The 12566-nt window shown below is 55.9% G+C and overlaps 1 protein-coding gene across 2 annotated transcripts in view; it reads right to left on the bottom strand.

Moving 5' to 3' along the window:
* The window catches only part of CNTN4 (contactin 4), a 233005-nt gene that overhangs the window by 134393 nt on the left and 86046 nt on the right, over positions 1-12566 (bottom strand). For both annotated transcript variants that reach the window (XM_036432117.2, XM_045579510.1), the window contains exon 2: positions 5475-5618. In XM_036432117.2, coding sequence (XP_036288010.1) covers positions 5475-5529 — 55 coding nt within the window. In that variant the 5' untranslated portion in view covers positions 5530-5618. The remainder of the gene's footprint in view (positions 1-5474; positions 5619-12566) is intronic.

The raw sequence follows: 12566 nt of genomic DNA, 5'->3' as shown, positions 1-12566 counted from the left end.
GTGTGTACACACACACTTACACACACACACACACACACACACACACGGACACACACGGACACACACGCACATGCACACAGACCCACATACGCATCTCATGTAGGCCGCTCCTGGCTCTCCACTCTACCAGGTAACCCCCCGGTGATGGCTGTTTCTGTGAGTAAGACTCGGATGATGACTGTCAACGTCACCCTCGTTGCCTAAATGAAAACATAAAGAGAAGGTCCGTTCCACCAGTCTGCTCAAATTCAATAAATGTGCTCAATGTGCAAGCTCTAATTTGTTTAGCAAATTAATTTGTATGCAAATCAAAATAAGAATTATGTATAATTCAATATGCTTCTCTCCAAGGAGATATGTAAATCAGGACGGTGAGGAGGTCTATTTTAAACGTTGAATCTTATATCTGCAGTCAGATTGCAGGCCCCTTACAACATTAGCAGTACGTGCTAATGCACCTGCATGCGTACTCATTGATTGCTTTTCATTGCACCCGCCGGGGAAAGGCATGGCCAGTGAGCGCATGTTCTTCAGAAAGCGGAGACTCTGAGAACAATGTCATCTCCCCAACTCCCCAAAGGGCAAGCCCCCAAGGACTCCGTGTCCCGGGGTGCAGCCACCACGCGGGCGATGCCGACACAGTCTCCTGGTTGTGCGGTAAAGCAGGGGTGGGGAACATCCATATAAGGCCTGAGAAGTTCTTTGGTCTGGCCCTGCTACTGAGAGGGGAGGACAGGGGCAGGGCGGGGCCAACTCCCGACTCCATTTTGTACTGTGTCCTCCATTTTGTACAACTATGTCACTATGTAACTGGACCCTAGCCCTCACCCAACCAATTGGGTCAGCCAAAGCAGTGACCTCACCACCCCTATAAATCCTTTTTGTTCTTGAGAAACCCGTCTCTTTCTCCACCTTGCTGCTGTGTCGGTATGTGGGGTTTGTGTGTGTGTGTGTGTGTGTGTGTGTGTGTGTGTGAGCTCGGGCTAGCTCGAAATAAAAAGACTCTTTTGCTTTTGCATCAGACTCGGCTCCCTGGTGGTCATTGGGGATCACGAAATCTGGGCACAACACTACGGCAACTGCAGGTGGGACTCGAAATTCAATACATCTAGGAGCATTTTCATAGTAACGTACATTTACAGGAAGTGAATGATACTCAGCAAATGGGGCTATAATAGCCAAATGGCTGTTGACAGGGAGGAGTTCCCCAATCCCAGGCCCTAAAGGACCGGACCCTCAGAGGTGAGACTCGGGGAACGTTCGCACCTCCGCCCGTTGGAGCGCCACGTCAGTCCCTGGCCACGTGTGCTCTCGGTTCACTCTCATAACCACAGTGCATCCCAGGCGGCCTCCGCCCAGGCTCCGTGCCGCGGCGAGCCCGGCCCCTGCTCTACGTCCCGCATCTGTGACGTCTGGACGAGGAGAGGCAGGACGACGGGCCATGCTCTCACCACGGGGTCCTCCCTGGTGCTGTCCACAGGCGCCGTGACTGAGCAAAGCGCCGCGTAAAGGAAGCGCTTCCCCGTGGGCTAACGATGTCGAGGGTCAGGTTCCACGATTTTGTGCAAGTGTCGCACGCCTGGGGGGAGAGTCTTTCCAAAGAGGGTGTCCAGGAACTCCGCTGAGAGCAAACAGGAGGGTGTGTGTGTGTGTGTGTGTGTGTGTGTGTGTGTGTGACTCATTTTCACGGGACAGTTTATCCTTCGCAGGGATCACTGGTGCAGGCGTGGTTGCCCGTTAGGAGGAGTTGGAACTTGTGAGTAAAAATCTGCCGAGAAAGCTGGCGGGGTTCTGGCAACACCCGTGGACCCAGACACACGTGCTGCGTTTTCACTCTTGGCTCCTTTCCCCCCAGAGGTGGATGTTCTGGTTTCATCCTCGGAATGATCACAGTTCCCGGGCGGGGGGCAGAGGGGGACAGGGGGTATTTTATTCTGCGGACTCGATTCCGTTAGCGAGTGGTACTCCCGCCTCTCGGAGAGGCGAGGGAGAAACACATCCCACGGGCCTGCCCATCGGAATCTATAAATACATCAGCCTGGGTTTTAAACAAATAAATTAAACTTTACTCATCGCAACGCCGAGGGGGGCGAACAGTTGGAGTCTGAGGGAGTGTTTAGAGACCATTTCCTTCGCTGTATTTTAAGCGGAGATACAATTAGACAGAGAAAGCGCAGGACGGCAGGAGGGAGGGGAGGACGCCTGGGAGAGGAGGAGGGGGGAGGGGGAAGGTGATGCAATTCTGAGGGCGGCAGAGGGCACGGTGCCTGCCCACAGGGCGGACAGTGTTGGGGGCTCCTTGAGAGAAAGCGAGGTTACTGCACTCTGGCTATTAGGTAAGTTGGGGAGGCCCCACCCACACAGTGTAATCGGGTTTCCTCCACGGGATGGCGCCATGGTAAGGGAGACGAGTCTCAGCCAATCCTCCCCGCCCCCTCGTCGGGTCCACTGTGGGCCTGCCATGGCAGCACTCCTGAGCGCCGAGCCCACGGAAAAGAGCCCAGATGCCCCTGTGTCCCCACGGAGGGCACACAGGGCACTAGAGTTTGAGGCAAATGGTTTCCGCCCTCCAGGTCCCAAGCTCCTTAACCCTACGGACTAAGTGACAACCATCTTGGTGTTTCCTAGAGAGTGGGAGATGCTCAGTACATCTCTGTCAGGTGAATATTAATACACGAAGGGGTGATGTGTAACATTTGAGAGGAGCCCAAAGCTGGAACTCACCCCCAGAAGAAACAAATCCCATGCTGATCAGCTCCCAAGTCCAAGACTGAGCGACACTTCCGGTATAGATGTCCCACAGCTTTTTTACCCACTCCCCTCCTGACGGGCACGCGGGCTGCTCCCCGAGCTTGGCTACAGTGAATCATGCAGTGATCAACATGGGGGAGGGGCACACAGTCTTCCCAATCATTGTTCTTGATTTCTTCAGATAAATGCTCAGGAGTGGAGCCACTGGGTCATCACGTAGTTCTGTTCTTCATCTCGCGAGGAGCCTTCATGCGGTTGCCCATGGAGGCTGCACCGGTGTGTACAGCGTAGCACAGGGAATGTGGCCAACCACATTGTAACAACGAGGTACGGTGCCAACTGGTGCTAGGCTTATTAAGGGGATCACTTCCCAGTATATGAAACGCCTAATCGCTACGTTGTCTATCTGAAATTAATATAACATGGAGTGCCAACTGTAATTAAGAAATAGAAAGATAATGAGGAAAGAAAAAAAGGAAGGCTCCGCTCATTCATTAGCTTCCATGTAGAGTTTGTGATTCAGAAGAAGAATTGGGTCTTCATTTTCAGCTCCCGTCTGAGGCTGCACAGAGCGTTGGTCAAAAATGAAGAACCTTCCATCCTCCCTTGAGCCGCTAACCAAGGCCCTGAGATCACCAGCAGCCCGTTCACGGAGGAGCTGGCTGAGACACTTGGATCTTGGATCTGATTTAGGAAAAGGTGTGCTTGAGACCCGCCAAGTATGGTGAACATGGTAGACACACACATTCCCCTTGTAAAAATCTCACCGGGACACGGGCGCCCGAGGAGGAGTAGGCAAGGTTAGAGAAATCTGTTCGGGATTCAGAGTGCCCAGCGCTCTGGAAATGAGTGGAATCGAGACAAATAGCAAGAAAACAAAAGCATTAATTACAGCTTGCCTCTACCTAAGTGAAGGAAGCATATGGGAAGAGAATATTAATGCCATGGAAAGCAGTTCCCACATAAAATACTCACTGAGACAATCAATAAGCAGATTCCCCATCAAAAAGCTCAGAGAGTGAGGTAGACACAGGTGTGCTTCTGGCTACTTATTCACTCAGCACAGTGCTGTAACCGAACACTGAGCAATGGATTCCCCGGGCTGTGCTTTGAGGAGTGGTTACCCCAGAGTCCTGAGGAGGGTGAGCGGCCTGTCTCAGTTGAGATCCAGTTTTGGGAGGCCAAGGTGCATGCAAACCTGGAGAAGAGCAGGTGGGGCCAGGTGCCTGGGGCTCACTACTGGGAAGACTCAGGGGTTCTGACTACAGGATGAGAGGATTAGCATCTCTAAGGAGGTGGCTACGGGCCCAGACATCCAGGATCGGGAGGTCAACGGAGGCCAGAAGCTCAGGATCTGAAGGTCGGGCATGACAAGGGGGGGAAGGAGAGTTTACACGTAAAAACATAGGAAGCATGAACGCCACCATGTGGAGAACGAATGTGCAACTGTGCACTGTACGGTCAGGTAACCAGATAGCTACAACGTCCTGTCACATGACGGTCATAACTCTGGGCTCTGGAGTTCATCTACCGAGTCTCAATCTTCTCAGTCCTACCACTGACAGGATTGGTGCTCTTGGCCGAGTTCTTTAAGTCCTCACGCTTCATTACAAGGATGGGTAGTAACCTCATAAGAGTAAAGACAAACAGCCCTAGGAGTCCTGAGACAATGGCATGAGATGAGGGCTTAGTGTGAGGGATCCATGCACGTTGGGACAGACACGGGGACCCTGGATCATGTATTAAGTGTGAATCATTCTCTACACGAAGCTGCCAGTCTACACGGCACAGAACCGAGGTAACCGAGCAGAGAGAGGGCGGTGGCTGTCAGTCTCCTCAGGGTTCCACTCCCAGTTCCTATCAGGGAGCTGGCTCCTTGCAGGTGACCCTGTTTGAGTGAAGGCATGAATCCGGGTAACGGTGATCCCAAAGCCTTTTTTGTTTTACGCTGTCAAGATGCAAATGGGTTGCAGGCCTCCCTCCTGGACTCGGCATTCTGAGTTACAAAGCAGGTCAACAGAACACCTCCCCCATGGCCCTGGAGCACTGCTCACCTGCTGCAACCTGGAGGCCAGGCCCCGCTTTGCAGGATGCACACCCCATCAACCTGGAATCATGGACGCCCCCTGATGGTCTCACACCTTCTGGAACCCCAAAAAGCCACCACCGACAGCATGTTTGAACTCCGAAAGCCTTGTCTAGGAGCGGACTGTGAGGACAGGGTAAGACCCGCTGGCTCCCACTCTCTGGCTCCTGCTCGCCTCTACGCGCATTGAAATGAAAAAGAGAGGGCGGAACCCAGCCGTGGAGTGGTGGCAACGAAGATGCTGGAAGAGATCCCAGACCGATAGCTGCCCACACACCCCAGCCAGGGCCCGCAACACCCTTGACTGTGACAACAGTTCCCTTGCCCAGCTCAGCATCTCTGCACTGAGCCCTGGGGTGAGCAACATAACAACCTTCACACTGAACAATGGCTCAAATGGCTCTGAAAGGGCCCGGTAGGCGGGGAACCCTCCGCGCCCGGCCTCGGCTACAACACCGTGAAAAGAGCCACTAACAGCCCATCCGAGAAGGGCCTTGGACGGCGGCGGCCCCGGCCCTGCAGGCCCCGCGGCCGCTCCAGACCCGATCACTGCCATCTGAGGCGACGGCCCGCATTTGAATTAGTGTGAAATACACCGGCGCTTTTTAAATCAGAAAGTTTAAAAATGACACGCTACCTGCAAGGCACAACGTGAATGATTGTAGGACCAGCAGTTGCCATGGCAACCTCATCTTCAGTTTCCGAGGTCAGAGGAGTTTCGAGTCCAATAACAAAGTGAGTAGAAGGGCTGCTTCTTTTTAAGTTTCCTTCAACCTTTGATCTGCGGGAGAGAGGAGACACGGCAATGAGATGCAGGAGCACTTCGCCTCGTGGTCTCTGCAACGGATGCTGACGTGCATGCAAATAAAACTCACTTGTGCAAATGTGCTATTAGACAAGACAGAAGCCTGTCACATTATACAGAGGGGGTGGCTGTCTCTCCTTTTCTCTCCGCCAAACACTAGGTAGGTGGCGACCCGAGACCACGCGTCCCCAGGAAGACAAGAGCGGCTTCTGATTGGATGTGAACCAACCCGAAAGCAGGGGACCAACTATTTTTTAAAAAAAAATGTGTTTTTATTATTGATTTCGGAGAGGGGAAGGGAGAGGAAGAGAGCGATAGAAACATCAATGATGACAGAGAATCATGGATCGGCTGCCTCCTGCACGCCCCCTACTGGGAATCGAGCCCACAACCCGGGCATGTGCCCTGACGGAGAATTGAACCATGACCTCTTGGTTCATAGATCAATGCTCACCCACTGAGCCACACTGGCCGAACTCAAAATACCGTATGAGCTCTGTACAAAACAAACAAAGCCGAGGGCCCTCAGGTGCCGAGGGTCTGCGACAGGCCTCAGGTAAACAGGACCTGCAGCCTTTGTGCCCTTCACCCCCCCTTTCCCCGTCCATATCCTTCATTAATATTCCCCATAACCATAGCTAGTCCCCAGTGTTCTATTGTTTCCTCTAACAGCAGTGGCCTGGGGCTCCCTGCCTCACCCCCACGATGAGGATGCTGCTGTGAGTGAGCACAGGCTCCGGGAAAACACGGACCCCGGCAAGCTCGTCCTTCTAGGGCTCTGGGTGACTTAGGGGGTGTGGTTGCCCGGAAGTCTGTATGCTTACTGGGAAGCCAACGGGAAGGGAACCATCCGAGGAGCGTGGCCTTGAGCCCTCAGTTAGCTCCGAGTCTGAGAAAGCTGATACTTCTGTGCTGGAGGGACAGGCCCTCGGGGCGGCAGGCCTGGGAGCGGGTCTGTAATGGAGGATGTCCCCACCCCCTGACACAGGGGACGGAGGCCTTTCAGAGGAAGGGATGCGCTGATCCATGAAATCTATCAACACCTTCAGCCGATGATGAGGGTCCTCATCGTTCACTCTGTGAGGGAAGTGCCACCCAGGCCCCGGGTGGACCTACAAGGACAAGTCCTTTGTGAAGCAGTTAGAACGCGCTCAGAGAGGGCCCCGCTCCACAAGAGAGATTTAATCAGGGTGCGACCGGGGAGCGGAGATTTTCCAGGAGCGAGGGATTCCTGAGCCCTCGCCTCTCCTCACACTCTGGTGGGGAGGTCCCTTTCCGGGGACAGGGACCAGGGGTCCTGGCCGTCACCTGTCTCCAGCCGTGGGAAGCAGAGCAGCGGGTGCTCTGAGGGACGAGGACACATGGGTCTCCTGCGGGCTTGTGGGCAGGACGCCAAGTTCCCTGATTCCGGCTTTCCTGCAGAGCCAGAGGGGGCTGTGGGTGAGCCCAGAGTAATGGCCGTCGGGGATCTCCCCTGCTGCCTGCAGCCCTGGCGTGGGCTCTGGCCGAAGGCGGACGGCGCGGAAGGTACTGTGCTCAGCACTAATTTGGAGGCCGAGCTGGAGTGAGACCCGTAAATCCTGGGCGGCCGCGCAGTGGGCAGGCCCCGGTGGCTGTGTCTGGCTGGGCCTGGGCGGGAGATGGATGGCCGAGCGCGCTCCGTCTGTCTTCACCCGCTGCTTCCCGCAGCAAATCCCACGGCCTTCAGCCTTCGCAGGATGCAGACACCACCCGGCCTGCTCAGGGCCCTGCGTCAGGCTTTCAGACGAGTGTGCCCCCCCGTTAAATGATACAAGCAACACCCCCACCCCCCCCCACCCCTCACCAGTAGATTTCAGACTCCATGCAAGGCGGGAACCTTTGCTTTCTGCACTGCTATCCAATAGGTGCATGGAGTGTGCGTGGGGCAGGGTAGGCAGGCAATAGCTGATGCACAGCTGAAAGGATGCCATCAACGAACATCTTCCGTGGACCGACCTGTGGGCTTTTCCAATTTTTAAAATTTTTATTTAAACTTCCTGGTGACCCCCAGGTCAGGCACCACTGTCCTCTGTAAAATTAGAGCCTTGGGAGTGAGAGCGGGAGAGGCGATGGAGCAGAGCCAAGGTCAAGCATCTAGAAGGCAACAGAGCCAGCACTCACATCGATGTCTTTGTACTGTAGGCACCGGGCTCCTTTCCCCACGACGCTGCTATGGGCTGTTGAGTGGACTCCGACTCCTGGCGACCCTATAAGTGAGCGATGTCCTCCGTGTCCCGTCCTCACAGCCCGGCACGGCTCTCACCTACGGCTCCTGTAATGGAGTCTGTCCACCCCTTGTTGGTCTTGCTCTTGTCCTGCTGCCTCCTGTTGTCTTTTCCGAAGAGCCCGCCTCCCCGTGCTGCGCCGGAAGTCAGACAGCGTCAGTGCTGCCATTCCTGCCTCCGGGAGGGCTAAGGCTCCATCGGCTCTAGGACCCACGTGCCTGTCTTCTGGATGGCCTTGGCATCCGGGGAGCCCTCCTCCGACAGGAACCCAATGTTCTCCGTCAGCCTAGCTCACTGCCCAAGCTTCACATCCGCACACAGTGATGGGGAACCGGAGGGGGTGGATGTTCTTGGCCTTGGTCTCTGATGATACGTCTTTGCTCTTAATACTCTTTCCTCATTCTTCCACTGCTGTCCTGCCAAGTCTCTACCTTCTCTTAAACAAATTATTGGTTTCAGAGAGGAAGGAGACAGAAAGAGAGATGGAAACATCCATGATGAGAGAGGATCATTGATGGGCTGCCTCCTGCACGCTGGGGACCGAGCCAGCAACCCAGGCCTGTGCCCTGACTGGGGATCGAACTGTGACCTCCCGGATGCTAGGCGGGCGCTCAATCACTGAGCCACACCGGTCAGGATTGGCCGGGCTCAGCCTTCTCTTGACTTGTTGGCTGAGTCTCCACTGGAATGGATGACTGAACCGAGATAAGCAGAATCTGTGACTTCGTATTTTTAAAGTTGCATAGTTTTCTGTGCTCATGCTTTTGAAAGGAATGTGAACAAAACACTAATATCTCTCTCTCTTTCTCCCTTCCCCTCAATATTTGATTTAGAGACAGCAAGGGGAAGGGAGAAAGAGAGAGAGAAACGTTGATGACAGAGAAACATCATCCATCAGCTGCCTCCTGCACGCCCCCTGCTGGGGACTGAGCCTGCAACCTTGGCATGAGCCCTGATGGGGACGGAACTGGTGACCTCTTAAGGTGGGACGAAGTCTGAGGGTGACCCTGCTCTGCTTTCCAGCTCTCAGCTGAAGGGAAGCGGGTGCCAGGGAGCAGAAGTGCAGTGCTCACCGCGCAGAGGACAGCATGGCGGCGGAGCGGAGGCCCCGTCAGGGCTGGCACATCTTTGGTGCCCGTGTCGAGTTTCCCGTGTGGCACGCGGCCGGGAGTATGCTCTGGCCCTCTCCGTGTCAGGACAAGGGGAACTCCGCTTTCTGGCTGGGTCTGTGCAGGGTGCAGCCGTTCCTCAGGCTGGAGGTCAAGGAGGGATCGCGCCCAGCTCCCCGCCGGGCAGAGGAGTGAGCGTTCTCTAACCCAGCGATGAACTCTGGGGGGGGGGGGGGGGCGCCGCTGGTCGCGGGGGGGGGAGCTGTGAACAGAACCGAAAGCCAGAGAGAAGCTCTTCCTCGGAGAGCAGCCTGTCCATCATCCTGATGGGAAGTGGCATGCCGTCAAACCTCGGTGCGCGGGCCGTCCACAGACAGGCACTGAATGCCCATTATTCAAATGGGAAGATGCAGAATTTAGATTCAAGGTCAAGGGCTGTGCCCACAAGGGCACGGCGACTCAGCTGGGCAGAGGACTCCTGACGATTCCAGTTAGTGTCCGTGTCAAGAGCGTTTACGCCGAGACCCCTTTCCGAGGCCCCGAGACCCCCTCCTTCCGCGGACGGGCAGTCAGTGGTCGTTAGGATGTGCTACGTTTCCGTCAGCCCCGCCATGAACCCCGACCGCGTGGCCGCAGAGCACACACGTGTGACCACTTTATGGAAATCCCCCCAAACAGGCACGACGCCGGCTCATTAGCATCGCACGCAACTGCTGTATGTCCCAAACACTCAGGGTTTCCCCTGGGTTAGCCGTGTCTCTGAGACCCGTCCTTTCTGCAGAATGTCACCCCCTGATTACGGGGAAAACAAGAACAAATGCCACTCACAGCTGGAGAAGGGGGAGAGCGGGCACCCCCTCCTTCCCAGCCCTGGGAACCCAATGCTGATTGAGGGGGACCCTCCCTGCCTAGCCCCGGGGCGTCCCTGATCTTCTCCAAGCAGCATGTCAAGCAGACAGGACGGCGACATTATGGTTTGCAAGGAAAATGAATGTGTCCCTGCCTTCCCTCAGGTCGAAAACAAGCTGGTGTAAATCCCAGCTCCGCCACTGAGCTGTTGACCTTGGGTGAGTCTTTTGACCTCGGTTCGCCTGTTCAGCAAAGGGACCGGGGTGGTGAGGGCTGCTGGAAGGCGTGTAAGGGACCCTGTGTATGACTCGATTCCACTAGGACCGTGGTCAGCAGACTGTGGCTCGAGAGCCACATGCGGCTCTTTGGCCTCCTGAGTGAGGCTCTTCCACAAAATACCACGGCCTGGGCGAGTCTGTGTTGAAGAAGTGGAATTAGAAAAAGTTTAAGTTTAAAAAATGTGGCTCTCCAAAGAAATTTCAATCGCTGTCCTGTTGCTATTTGGCTCTGTGGACGAATGAGTTTGCAGACCACTGTGCTAGAAGCAGCTGAGCAAGGATAGAGGGGTGGGGAGCTTGGGAAGGGACAGACAACAGTTTCAGGAGACAGGTGGCTGCAGGAAGCACATTGCGCCAAAGGTGAACAGTCCCCAACCCCCCCCCCCCCCCCATTCTGTCCTGAGCACCACAGGAGGCAAACGGAGAGGATGAGGGAGCAGGGGCATGGCTCAGGGGCTCCAGTCTCAGTCCCATTTCTGGCTGTCGGGGGGGATGACACTGTGCAAACCCCGTCGCCTCCCCCGCTGGAGCAGGGGAGCAGGCTTAGTGGCGCCGTCACGCTGGGGTCCTGCTGCCCATGGCGAGCCGCCGTGTGCCGGTTCCGCCGAGCTCCCCCGTACATCACCGCTAATGAAGCGTGGCGCGCACCGAGCAGCACAGGCACGTTTTAATCACCGAACTAAAGAAGAGCTGGAGGTAAGCACAACACACTCGGATGCCTCATGTATTAGGGGTCGGGTTCGAAGTGGCAGGAGCCATACGCCTTGGAGAATCCGCGTGGATGCGTGCGGCGGGGAGTGCGGCCACGAGTCCATCCATCACCGTGTGGCGTGCCGGGCGCGGGCAGCCGAGGCAGGTGTCGGCCGGCCTCCGCGCTGGGACCCGCTTCCTCAGAGGCAGGAACCAGGCTGCAGATGGAAGTTCACCAGCTACGGGCGGCCATGAAAACACAGGGGCCGGCGCCTTCCACAATCTGTCCTTCGCTCACTGTGTGAACTGAGTTCTAGTCACGGATGACACGTGACACAGCATGAGGGGGGCAAACACGGTCTGCCCTCCCGGGGCTCCTGTTATCCCCCTGGGGAGACAATTGCATGGACACAGAGGGGCTGGGCAGGAACCACCAGGAACACGCAGCAGGGGAGTCCAGTGTCCCTGGCCTTCGGAAACAGAACATAGCTCACATATCGTCGTTTTAACTACGTCAAGCCAATGCCTGACTTGTTGCAAGACAGTTCTTAAATATATAGAACTAGTGGCCCGGTGCACAAAATTCATGCACATTAAAAGGGGATTAATTGGAGGAAATAATTTAATATTGGCCCTTTCTCTATAATAGAAGTGTCAGAGATGAGAGAAAATTGGTAAAATGTATATGAAAACCTCCCTCCTGTCAGAGTCTGGGGCTCACCATGGGACCCAGAGTCAAGTCCCCGCCTGCCTGCCCACCCATATGCACCTCAAAATCACGTGAGACCCAGACCCGGCCAGCCCCTCTGCATTGGGCTAGATCAGGGGTCTTCAAACTTCTCTCATTATGAGAATCACCTGGTGGAGTTGTTAAAACACAGATTCCCGGATCCCAACTATAAGAAGTGCTATCAGGAATCTGTGTTTTAACACCTCCACCAGGTGATTCTCATAATGAGAGAAGTTTGAAGACCCCTGGGCTAGATGCAGACTTGGCCAGTCCCACCCTTGCCAAGCCCTGCTGGGCAGGGGCCTTAGCCTCAGGTCCCCTGGCCTGGCACCAGGACCTGACACGTGGCCTGAGGTCCCCCAGCCCAGCCCAGAGTAGGGGGTGTGCCTTGAGGTCCTCTATCAAGCCCCACCGGGTGGGGGACATGGCCTCAGGTCCCCATCAAGCCCCACCAAGCGGGGCTGGGGGTGCAGCCTCAAGTCCCCTGGCCCAGCACTGGGAGGGGGGCACAGCCTCAGATCCCCCATCAAGACCTGCTGGGTGGGGAGCATGGCCTGAGATCCACTGTCAAGCCCCACACTGGGTAGGGGTGCAGTCTGCGGTCCCCTGGCCTCGTGCTAGGGGAGCAGCCAGAGGTGCCCCAGCTCAGCACCAGGACCGGAAGCACACCTTGAGGTCCCTGTCAAGCCCTGCGGGGTGAGGGGTGCGGCCTGAGGTCCTCTGTTAAGCCCCAGGGGGCGGGGGAGGGGTAGCCGCAGGTCCCTGCTGATTGCTCCTTACGGCTCCTTTGGGAACTTGGCCTCAGCTGTGGGTGCAGCCACCTTTGTGATGAAATGATGGCCAATTAGCACATTCCCTCTTTAGTAGATAGGATATACTAGAGGCCTGGTGCACAACATTCATGCATGGGGAGGGCCCCTCCGCCTGGCCTGAGCCCTCTTGCAGTCCGGAGCCCTGAGGGGCTGTCCTACTGACTCCTCGTGGGGAGTGGCCCCTGCAGAGGCGGGAGAGCCTCCGGTCAC

Source organism: Pipistrellus kuhlii, unplaced genomic scaffold (genome assembly GCF_014108245.1).
Source record: "Pipistrellus kuhlii isolate mPipKuh1 unplaced genomic scaffold, mPipKuh1.p scaffold_m20_p_11, whole genome shotgun sequence".
Taxonomy (NCBI): Eukaryota; Metazoa; Chordata; class Mammalia; order Chiroptera; family Vespertilionidae; genus Pipistrellus; species Pipistrellus kuhlii.
The sequence above is the reverse complement of the archived record's forward strand: the minus strand, read 5'-3'. Positions and strand labels throughout refer to the sequence as shown.